This window comes from Diuraphis noxia, unplaced genomic scaffold (genome assembly GCF_037042655.1).
Source record: "Diuraphis noxia isolate RWA-SAM2 unplaced genomic scaffold, SU_Dnox_SAM2 contig0002, whole genome shotgun sequence".
Taxonomy (NCBI): Eukaryota; Metazoa; Arthropoda; class Insecta; order Hemiptera; family Aphididae; genus Diuraphis; species Diuraphis noxia.
In genome coordinates, this window is record NW_028301712.1 from 28,615,581 (window position 1) to 28,628,890 (window position 13,310).

Here is a 13,310-nt window from a genome sequence, read left to right on the forward strand (position 1 = left end):
CTTATCAATTTATCTCTGTAATTTCAATCGGCTTTAATTATTTTTCGCAAACTTCTCCAGATATAAACACAATGTGATTGTTGCACATACTTTGTTGTAACTTAATAAGTGATAGAACGTTTTAAAACTTTTCCAAGTATATTCGAGACAAGAATTTTTTATCGCCATGTGGGTATTATGTCAGAATGATGATCAAATAAGGGTCAACTTCCTATCCATTATTCATTTAATATTTGAACTAATAAATGATTTGAGCACAAAAAAAAATAATACTACAATAATGATAAATTGAAAGTAAAATAAAAATTCAGAGTTTAAAAATATGGGTCCTTGGCCGTATAGGTATCCTATATATCTTTACGCGAGTTATAAAATATTTTTTTAGAAGCAAGTAGGTTTTACTTTCTACTGACTTAGTTTAACTATACATTTAATGAAACTATAGGTAACTATAAACTATAAAACGATCATAATCTAATGTTTTTTTTTTTAAATAATTTTTTAGTAAGTGTTCAAAAGTATATAGATGTACCTATAGTCGTATACTATATCCTTGGTCAAGTTATACATTAGTCACTAAATTTATAAGTAGTAAAATTTAGCAAGTTGACATATCAAATACGATTATCGTTGCAATCAAAATACCGAGTTGAAATAGTCTTACATTATTAAACTATCGTAATAAATATAAGAAATGAATAATGAAGGAAAATATTATTAAATATTTAAAAGTTAAAAATGTTCATATAATTTTAATTAAAAATAAATAGGAGTATTAATAATAAACTAGAAATAATTTGTTTGAAAAACAAATAAGTATAATAATATTGGAGCTATAATAACCTAGCGTTAAATTTAATTAAACGATAAATAACAAGAAACTAATTGTTTTCTGAAAGTAACAACATCGTAAAGTCTTCATAGTAAGCTTGTTTATATTGTAAGCTTTCACGCTATGCTTAGAATTTAAAACGCTCGTAATACATGCACATACATACAATATGCAATTACCTCAGGAATCAGCATTCTACCTTTTATTAAAAAAAATATATTAATTTGTCTGTATTTCATTCTAAAAATTAATTTTTTTCATCTAGTTCAATAGAACAAAATTAAAAATTAAATTAATTTTTTACAGTAAAACGATTTATAGTTTAGACTGCATTATACCACACCTATATAATAGTTTTAGTTTTAATCTTTTTTCATTGTGTTCATCACAATTCACTGCAAATTTTTTAATCTAAAAGTTGATCCCAAATTACCAATACAATAACCCAATATTAATAATAAAAATGAAACATACCAATAAATGTCACGATTTACCAACAGATGCATATAAAAAAAAAAATGTTGAAAAACAACTATAGGATGAAGGTTGTGATTATTTTCACTTTATCGATATGTACAAATACATTTAAAATAACTCAAAGTTAAATTATATTTTACCATTCCAAAAAAATTTACCCTATAATTGTCAGTATTTAATTGATAAATATAAAGCAATTTAAAAACGATTTTAGACGTTAAAAAAATGCATACCTACTAATTCTTTTGTATAGCATAACGGGATCAATATCAATGTACCTAAGTGCATTTGATAAATTGTCAACAAAAAAGATTACAAACATTGGCAACCCAATTGAGAAAGTATAAAGAATAAAACGAGAAACATTAAAAACATGAGAATGTTGTACTTTCATACATGTATAATCTCAATTAATAAAACACGATGTTCGTTAAAAAAAATACCCTGAGTTCAGTAAAGAATGATGTTATATCTTATTTGATAATTAATGTGCTCAACCGACCATGCTTAGTGCAATGCACATATCACATATACATACATAGTTCTTATTATAAAAATGTAGGGTTGTAAACACCATCTTTTCTACAAAAATAATAATACAACAATTTTGATTCTAATACATGTACAGTATATATACGAATATACGGCACAAATGGTATATAGGGTTACTCGTAATGAAAGGAAATATTATATAATATAACTACTTGTCTTCAATAGTTCAACGACAAATAAGATTTATAATTAACGTTGATACACACTCGTATAATTAGAGTTTCGGCAAAATTTTCGTTTAATGAGTTACTCGAGAAAAGAAAAAAACAATATCGGGAGTTTATACGAAAATATTATGCGACCTTCCACACACATTGTGACGCACCAATGAAACATAATATTGTATTATATTATAGGTACATTTATATAACTTTATGGTGGTTCTAGTAATAATAAGAATACAATAATACCGCGAGGAGGTATAAACATATAAGTGTGAAATCGTAATGAGAAATTCAGTTTTGCAGCGAACGTGCTATACAAGAGTGGAGAGGGAGCAGAGCTTAAATACACATATACTCACACACACTCTCGACCACCTACCCTTACTCCCACACACACACATATACTCTCTCTCTCTCTCTCTCTCTACAAACACGCAAACGCACATCACACACAACCCAATGTAACCCTATGTAGTTAATACTATATTATATGCGTGAACCGATCACTGGCGGTCCAAAACGCCACATAAATGCAATTGGTACAGGAAGGAATATAATATATTGTAACGTTTATGATAACGAGTCCGCCGCCCTCCGACACCGCCGCAGACTCCGAGGACCCGGATCGCGGCGGCGGCAGTGGTTTGCGGGCGGAGGCGGTGGGTTTTTCTCCGGAAATCGGAGCTGCAATCGATAATCGCGCGCCAACGTCGCCGTTACGTATACACTACGCGAACGCATCACGTATATACACGCGTACAATTTATATATACGTGTGTATAATATGTGAATCGCCACCCACGCCAACACCGTCCCGCCGATTATTCGCGCGCGCCCCCGTCACTCGCGCTCTCTCACCTGCGAACGGTCGGTGTAATATACGACGGTGGCGACGATTCCGCTAGGTATATACAATAATCTGCACAGTTTATCTCGACGACGGCGGCTGCAGTCCTCCTGTCCGGATATCCGTCCGTCGGCTGGCGTCTGGACGAGGTGTCGGTGTGTCGTAACCACGGGTGTCGCGCGCGATTTATAATACAATTATTGTAATGACAATAATACGACTACGGTTGCGTTACACTGCCGCGGTCTTACGACGATCGTGTTGCGGTTGTCGCGTCGACGGCGATCGCAGCCGTTGTCGGGGTCGGGGAAAGATCGAGCGACGACGACAACGACGACGGCAACGACAACGTGCACATCACCGCAGCCGGTCGATATAACCGCGTGTGGGTGACACGCGAAAGATACGACGGCTAAAACGCGCTAGGCGTGGTGAAGAATGCGTCTTACGCGGAATAACACTTGCTGGTTTTTATTCCTCGAGCGCCACTCGAATCGAACTGATGGAGTAGTAGTGTAATATCCTCCCAAAAACAACAAATCTAACAAAAATAAATAAAAATACGTGTAAAACCGTAAAAAGTCTGTTAGATCGACACTTGGTCGTTTTTGATTTGACCGTAAAAAAGAAATCAAAAACAATTTGGTATTATTATGATATTATATTTATATTGTTATATATCGCACCGCGGAGGCGACACTCGTTAGTGGAACGGTGGCGAACGTTAAAACGCAGCGTCGAACGACACACTACGGGACTCGCGCCGACTATTATAAACACAACATTAGGTAAACGAGCGGCGGCGGCGGTGGTGGTGGCGGCGGTAGTGGTGCCCCAGCGCCGCGCCGCGGGTGTTGCTGGCGTTCAGCGCGGCGGCGGCAACTCACCCGGGCTCCCTTCAGCCAGCCGCCGACCATCTACTCGGTTGGCAGCATCGCGGCCGCCGCTGAGGTACGTGTGTATGCCGCCGCCACCGCCATCGTAGCTGCTTTAATATATATCAGCGGCGGCGGCGGCGGCACAGCTAATTCGATTATGTTCTGGAAGAGAGACGAACTCACACTCATATATACACAGACACACACACAAGTCCGCGCAGGCGCGAGCGACCTGTACCCGTACTCTTGTATATTATACAATCTCGTGTACACACACACACACACCGTGCAAAGGTGTACGGTCCAATGAGGGTGTGATCGTTTTTCATACCCCCTTCCTACCACACGCTGAAAAAATTTGACGTATGCGTAGCCACACACGCGCAAACGATTATGGGTATAAATTTATAGGTATATATATTATGGTATACGCGATGTACGTGGTATAAACCAGACAATATGCCAACATCCTATACCCTGCGGCCTGCACGTCCATGATGTTAAATAATATGTATATAATACCATGGAGGGCAATACGCGCTCCGTTGCAACTCGAGCTAGGGAGAAATATACTCTCGATGTTCGTTATAGCCTCTAAAAGGGTTAAGTTTAATTCGATAAGCTTCCCACACACACGCGCGCGCATATACATGGTCGAGCGAGCGGAAAACGGTGTTTGGATGTGTGTGTGACATGTTGTTGCATTAACCACCACCGCAGACGCCGCCGCCGGGCTTGTCACGTCGTTATCGCCGTGTGAAATTCGCGTATACGATATTATATAATAAATAGGTCTTTTTTTTTTTTTAACGTTTGGAGCATAAAATGAAAATAATAATAGAAAACCATATTTCTACGTCATTAGATCATAATATTGCTATAAAGATCCGCCGTTGTTTCCTTCGAAACAGGACGCGATATGAAATTTTAGTAGATACGTATATATACAACATTATAGCACAAACCTATTATATGGTACGTATAACGCGAAAACGTTGCAACAGGCCGTCGTCGAGTTTTGAAAAACGGGCACGGACCACGACGACAGCGTCGCGACGGGTCGACAGAAGAGCAACTACTATAGGGAATTGTTCAACGACCCGGAGAAACTTTGAAACAACGACACGAACCGGAGGTCGGCCGTGGACGAGGAGGAGGAAAAGGATTTCCGTCGAATCTCGGTCTAAAGTGTCCAAACCTTATTTTATCATAAACATTTTATTTGGCCGCTGTTAACGCGTCGTATGTTTGTATTATCTCCGCCGGAGTCTCGCCGTCGACCGAGGAATGGCTTCCGCTGCAGCGTTTGCACACAATGTATATGTGCTAATACCTGTACGAACGAGACGTGATAATACGATAATATGGAGTGATGTGAAAATCCCTTTAACAGAGCATTCCAATTCCAACAGTCGTATTGTAACCGATAAGCGCGTCGTTCCCATATAGTAATATGTTTTGTGTATTTTGTATACAATTTACATATATTTATGTATAAATATATTTCTCAGTTGTTATTTATTTATTTGTTTTAAATATCCGAATAATATAAAATCGTTATACATAAAAAACATTAGATTATTATATTTTAAATGTCAAATTGTTAAGTATTTATAAACGGTGAACCCAATTATTCTTTTGAAAGAATATAATTATAACAACGAAATTTATGTGTGTTGCATAAATATGTAATACATATTACATTTTACTTTCAAAATCATTCATTCTACCTATATTTCATAGAAATCGTATTGATAACTTAAAATATATTGAAGATCGTCATCATCATCATCAGTTTTCATGAAAAATTAAAATTTAGAAAAAACGAATATTTCAAAAATACATCATAATAATTAATAATAATAATATAGAATATTATAAATTATAATGTATTATAACTCAATAATAAATTGAGGTTTCCTTTGTTGTAAGTAATTTTAAACGAGTACAGAAATATTTTATTTTATTGTAGGTACAATATAAGTCCTATGTAATCCAAGAGTTCGAAATGATGGCTCGCATAGTTGCACATGTACCTACTGGCTACTACCTAAAGCATACATCGATTGATCTTTTATGGAATAATTTTGTACACAAAATAATACATTGATTAAGACATCGAAATTCAAACAATTAATAATGTATAATTGGTAATTATTTTTATTTTTATCATTACTTTTATTTTATACTTTTTATAGCTAGGTTGCATAATTTGTATAAATGCCTATTAAATAATTAGGTAATTAGGCACTTTAAACAAGGTAACAAAACAAAAAAAACCTACGGCTATAAAGACAATATATAATTTCTAGAAAATAGAAACCAAGCCCCCGATTAAAACAAAGTAAGGTCTGGCATTGAATACTATTTTTATTTCAGCGATGAAATGTTTATATTTTTCCAATAACAATGTCTTGACAATTTGGGATCTTAAGTATCAAAGTGCCTACAGAATTCGAATAGTTTGATCCCCTTGCATGTGTACTTTGTAGTTATCTATATATTGATCAAATACGATGAAATCCATTTTAAAGCTTAAATGATAGCCACAAGGGACCGTATTGAGAATCGAAAGAAAACGAATAGGAAATCCTAATTGCCGGATCAATCTCAACTACAGCGTAAGCTCTATTTTCTCTCATAAATACATACATATACACACACATTTACATTATATATATTTCATACATCAACCATGCAGTGTATTAATAAAATGTCAGCAATATTTGTACTTGCACTTTTATATGTTTTTCTTTTGAGTCCTCCCTCTTTTTTCTATACAATAATGCTACAATAATTTTTCTATACGATATACATAGAAAACAATTGGTGGGATTCTGAAAAAATAAAATTTTTCACACGGTAATATTAATAATGAAAAGTTCATTTTTAAAACGAAAGGTTCGATTTAATTAAATACCGTTTCATATTCTGATATTCGTAATTTTATTAATGACATTTAGCGAATTGGCATTTTTAAATAATTGCAGATATATGTACTAATTAAATTATTAATAATGTATGTCAAGAATTTTTAAACAAAAAACCTCTTTGAATACTTAAAGTTATTATGATAATAATTTTGAAAATACTATAACAGAATAATTTACAACTGTGAATATAAATTTTATTAAAATTATATAGGTCATTTTTCAATCATTGTGTAGTGCGTATCAAGAAATATAAGTGAAGGTAATATAATATATACAAAATTAATAGGGCTTAAGAGTTCAATATAACTGTAATTCAAAATCAAAAAAAAATCAAAATATTATTGAATTATAAAATGTAACTCTTTAAAAACTTTAAAAGTATAAATCATGATTTCGTTTTATTGAGCTCGTTATACAATTCAACGTAGATATGCAAGTATATAGTTGAGAATAAAAGTATCAAAATTATTATTATTATTACAAATAATAAGCGCACTGTGGTCAATAATTTGTTTATTTATAATTGGCATAATTAAGATAAAAATACAGATACAATAAGAAAAACTGGGCCACTAGAAAAAGTGTTACAAGATGATTCATCTTGTATGCTCACTCCCATTTTATTCTTTAACAATATATTTTTTAAGTTATGATTTAATAATTTTTAAGCATACTTAAGGACCGTAATATTAGTTTCAATTATTTACATTCATTATGCCATAATATATGAGAAGCATCTTGCATGTGGGAATACAAAGTTTTTAAAAAAAGAATTTAATATATCTAAAATAAAATTTGAACGATTAGTTTCCAATTCATTCAAATGTATGATTAATTTATAATTGTTTAACACAAAATGAATTTAATATTATGGATATAATGGATGTATTATTTATGATATAGATATTCGAATAACATTTACAAATTATAAAATGTTAGTAAAATAATGATAATTTGGTACTAAAATTGTCATATTTATCATAGACATTAAATTTTCCAAACCCATTGTGATGGACCTATTATTTTTTTTTACATAAAGTTGAATATATCAAAAAATAATCGTTCAAATTTCGATTTCGATATCTAAATTTTCAACAAAAAAACTCTCACCTAATAATTTACAGTAAAAAGGTTAGTTCTCGATAGTAAAAAAAGTTTTCATCGACACAGGAAATTACATAAATGTCATAAATGGTGTAAAAATCTAAATAATTTAAACAAATGTTCTTTAAATTAGATAATTAAAAATTCCAACAATTAGAACTTGATTAAATTCATTATTATAAAGGAAGAAATAATGGTAAATTATTCTGCATAAATTTATAAACAACGATAAAACAAAGCATATGAATAATATGATTCTGAGCTTAACTTATAAGTATTAACTATCAAGATATTATTAAAAATGAGTGCATCCAAACATTTTTTCATAAAAACTTAATTCAAGAACATCAAGCATCAAGGAATATTCAGATTACGGATACAATTTGTAGTTTAATCAGTTATATGGCTAAATTAAAATCTTCTGAAGGTGTTTTTTCATAAATGATGTAATGTCAGACTAATGTGTATACGGTGTAGGTATAGTAAAATATACAAGTTTCAAGAATATGAATTTTTTTAATGACATACTTATGTAACTAAACAAACGGCTTTGGATAACTTTAAACTGAAGAGCATAAACAAAGTAGTCAGAAATTAAAATCATCGAAATTTCACAATATATATTTCGTGTGTAATGGAAGTCCAAGAAGAATGACAAATATTGGTTTGAACTTAGAGTTACGTTATATCATGTCAATTTACATCATATACTGAATAATATATAATAAAATAAAAATATTTATTTTATTACGTTTTCATTAAATATCAAGTTTCACGTTATCTAATCATTAACACAAGTTCGTTGTCTATAAAAAAATTTGGAATAGGGGTCTGCACTTAAAATAATAAAATTTATATGATATTTATTTTGTATATATAGGAATAATATAATTTTATTAATTGCTCTTTTTTACTATTGACTATTACTAGATATTATGCACGTGTAATTTCGTCATTGTATTAAATTAAATAAATAATATTCTGCTATGCATACAAAAATATGCGGGTAAACTTTCTATACCTATACGCTAAGCGTAAGTACATATTTTAATTGACAATTGTCAACAATACCATAAGTTATATACCTATATACACCTCAGCACTCGTGATGCTTTATCATTATTAATAGGTCATAAATAAAACACTACACAACCAGAAGGATAGTATATAAATGCGCAATGGTATTTGTTGAGAGTGCAGCATAAAGTATTACTGTTTATACAGCGATTTCGGGGGTAATTCGAAACGCAGTCGACCGCCAAAAGTCACTAGTTTTAAGTGAACTAAGGGTTGGTAAATTAAAAAAAATAAACATTATATATACGTACATTAGGCCGTAAGCGCATAATATAAAGTTTAGCTGGGGCGGCAAAAATTTATGTTGTGCAAACTATACCGTTGGCAATCCGCGGTTGACGGCTATTTTAACTATGACCGAAAAAACAGGCCCGGGTTATGAGCTTTAAGCTATATGTACAAAATGTTGGACGGAAGCCATGTATAACCCGGGGGTCAGAACAATACGCGCGCCAGTAAAATAGTGTGTGAGTAGCCATACATATATATACATTATACACGTGGTAAATGATGTACGTATATACGCACTTAGTGTCTGAAATGTCCATTACAACGTGGTCATTGATGTACACGAGCACCCCTTGAGACCATATATCCGCCCCCCTAGAAAAAAAATCAGTTTGATTTTGGCAGTACGCTTGAGAAGTTTCTAATTATCCACCACTACTTTTATTTGCGTTATTTTTATAAAAAATAATAACAGTACGATTTACGTAAATATATATTTTGTGCCTATAAAAAACCGAGTTTTGATGGCAGTACTATTAGAATACATATCTTTTGCGTCCATACAGCGGTTTATTATTATTATTATTCATATAAAAGTTAGTGAGCACAACATCAAGTAAAACTTAGAAATATATCACGCGCTAAAGAAAAATTATAAAGAAAAAACGGGATATCAAAGAAGAGACTTATCTTATTGTTATGAATAAAAATTGAATAACTTTGAAGAGCTAAGACTACCTATATAATATGTAAATTAAAATAAAATATTGGATTGGAAAATTTGTAACTTTAACTAAAGTAATAACTTACCCGTCTGTGAACTTTCAACATATGCCATTGTGATGTTAAATTCGACTTTGGATAGCAATTGGGGCTGTGTTCACTACGCCATGCTGATGGAATCCAATTTTTTATCTAAAATAAAATAATATTTAAAAAGAATTCAAGTATCTTTATATTAAAATATAATATATTATTTTCTATTTTCTATGTGTAACAATATGATAATATTATTTAATCATATTTCAAACATATAATTTTTGGAAATGATACCATTACCCATATATAGGTACTAATAAGATAATTAATAAATAAGTACACCGTAGTACCGTACACTAGATAATTAGTAGACAAATTAACATATGAACACTAAATTTATAATCATTGATAATGCATAAATATTGCATGGGGGACATGAATCATACTAATTGAGATCAAAGACTTAAAAGTTTAAAGTTTTATGTTATATAATATTCTGCATATTTGTGAAGGCAAATATAATTGAGCGTTAGTCATTCATCAGCTATTACAATTCAAAATACATCCTTTGACTAATTTTATTTCTTTATTAAATTTAATTATTTTTTTAAAGATATTATTATGATAGCTAGCACTAAATGTTTAAAAGGTTATTAAGTATTTATTATATTGAAAACATCCTTGTAACATCACAATCACAACTTTTTAAGGTAACGATTAATGGATGTTTCACACTAACATTTCAATCGTATATTATGTACAAGCTCTGTGAAATAAACAGTACAATTAATCTTAATCTATTCTTTTAAATTTCAATACAATATTATGACGTTTCATAAACATGCAGTATACAATACTGTAAAGCTAAATACATTTGTTAAACAAATTAAACTTATCTAATATTTAAAACTATAATAAATGATTTAATATAATGTAATAATATTGTCCTTTTATTTAGATTTCCATTATTTTGGTTTTTGTATTCATTAAAAATAAATCATGATAATTTGAGAATATATTTTATGAATAGGTGGGTCATCATTATTGATATTCGATGAATTATTATTTTTATGAATAATAAATCGTGTAAAAAGTAGATCAAATAATAAAAGTTAATGTATTTCAATTAATTGTAGTTTGTAAAATATATCTCAAGATTCTTTTGTTTTGTTTTTTTTTTGTGTTAGTATAAAAACGAATACATAATACGTATTAATATTATGAAAAACATTTCTTTATCTTAGTATTATAAGAATTATTAGGATACTTTCAAAATGCTCTGTATTATTTATATATGTTTATAATTGTATAGTATATTATTTATAACCGATAGAGGTATTTTTCATTTGTAATTTAAAATTTTTCGTATGTTAGGAATTTAATTTAGGATAGATGTTTTCGATTATTGGGACCATGGTCTGTGTATACAACAACCTCAAGTAGAAATAATAAAATATATAACAGTGGGACTCGATATCTTCAACGTATATAACAGACGGTTATTTATACATTCCAATTTCGTCTAAACTATTTTTAATTACAATTGCTAATTAAATTTGATTAAAGATTCGTGCAAACTCAAACTAATAATAATTCGTGTAGTGGCTTGGCGTGGCGCGTTGGCTGCTACCAACCGCAGAATGCGACTAGGAGTAAGTAACGGTCACAACCACTAGCTCCCGGATGGGTGACCACCCGGGTTCATAGTAGTTAAAAACCTTGCTACACATACACGTGTTTGCTACCTACCCTAACACCCGTAAAAAACAACAATGTACCAAAACCTTACCCCTACCACAGTTCATAACCCAACAAACAGCTCATGGCCTTAGTCACCGGGCTTAAGATCAATAAAAAAAAAAAATAATAATAAAATAATTCGTGTGATATAGACATATAGTACAGTAAAGCACGTAACTTGTAACACATCACACGACCGTTACTCGATCATCGATTATTAACCTATACGTAATGTCGTATGTTGTAGACAGTCGTCACTGTAATATATACATAATATAGGTGGGAATATTTATATTTGTAAATTGTAGGTCAGGCCAATGAAGCAAGATGTGCTGAGGCATCAATATATTTTACTATATAACACCGCGGTTGAGTCCAGTCTGGGGGCGGCTGAGTGATTCGGCTAGCCCGTAGGTACGACGGTTGTACGTGTGAAACATCAATTGTAGTACGGGCTATATAGGCATTCTGAATTTGCCAAGTGACTTATTTATTTATGTTTGTTTTACATTTGAATAAAAGTGTTTCCGACCCAAAACCCAAGTTTACATTTTTTTAATCATTCTTAAGTTCTTACCTTTCATAGGAGCAGTGCCGGGATATACGTAACTATGTGTCAATGAGTTTTTATTAAACTGAATAGTGCCAAGGTATATGTAATCTTTGAGTCATTTCACTAGATAGGAATGAACTAAGAATCGACAAGCGCATACTATCGTACCTCAAAGTTAACAGTGCTATTCTAATTAATTTTAGAGAGTGTCATTAGCTAGAGAATACGAGGGTAAGGCGTATTATGGTTGTTTTACCTTGTATTATCCAATACTGGTGATACCACAGTAATCACTATCCTTAAGTCCCAGCAAAACATTAAAGACAAATTCCTCATAAATTCATGATCAACACTGTGTGGCGTTCGATGGTTGGTTTATGTTACAATAACAATAAATATATAACACTGTAATGTCCGCATCTACCGAATATATCAGAGGTATTCAAAATGTGCACAGTGCACCAAAGGTGCGCCACGAGCGTTGGTCAAGAAAACATGCTTTCATACCTTAAGGGCAGCGGCATGAAAAGAAAAGAAAAATTTTAATAAAATATAACAATAATAATGATGGTTATTATGATTTATGGCGTTACTGTAACCAAAACGAGCATAAATAAGATAAAATATGGTGTTGTCGGTGACACATGCCTATATAATTGGTGTACGCTATAATAAATAATGTACTTATATATAAATAAATAAATGCCGTTACACACCTTCCTTCATATTATAACGAACTTAATATTTTTTTGGTCATTGATAACATTTGGGAGCCAGTCAATAGGTTGTAAAGAGACGATTTAAATTAAATATGTAATTCTATCCTCACTGACTATTGTGATTTCATGCAGTGTAAAGGGCCTCACGACAACATAATATTCTAATAAGGGATGTTTTTTTTAGACAACTTCATATCATGTATTTTTTACCGTCCGTCATGTTACTGTGCAGTTAGTCGTAAAAGATCAGCAATGTGAACAAACAAGTATAGTAAAAGTTCAGACGACTATCGAATGCAAATTATAACAAATACTATTCTGTGAACTGAGATCATGAAATAATGTATACACTAATGGACAATTCGAATTCTAATAATGCGTTACAGTGTTACAAATCACATTATTGTTCACTAAGGTTTTAATTCCGAAACAATATTTGAATTCCCT

General features: G+C 31.6%; 2 protein-coding genes across 7 annotated transcripts in view; both read right to left on the bottom strand.

Annotated features, from left to right (window-relative positions):
• Nca (neurocalcin homolog) overlaps positions 1 to 13,310 on the bottom strand; it is a 104,232-nt gene that overhangs the window by 40,614 nt on the left and 50,308 nt on the right. The window lies entirely within an intron of this gene.
• The window catches only part of LOC107173954 (neuronal calcium sensor 2), a 101,950-nt gene that overhangs the window by 38,393 nt on the left and 50,247 nt on the right, over positions 1 to 13,310 (bottom strand). For 2 of the 3 annotated variants that reach the window (XM_089218628.1, XM_015524718.2), the window contains exon 3: positions 9,903 to 10,007. In XM_089218628.1, the coding sequence (XP_089074754.1) occupies positions 9,903 to 9,930 (28 nt within the window). In that variant the 5' untranslated portion in view covers positions 9,931 to 10,007. Of the gene's footprint in view, positions 1 to 2,883; positions 3,648 to 9,902; positions 10,008 to 13,310 lie in introns of those variants that run through there. The other variant, XM_015524719.2, reaches the window with a different exon arrangement.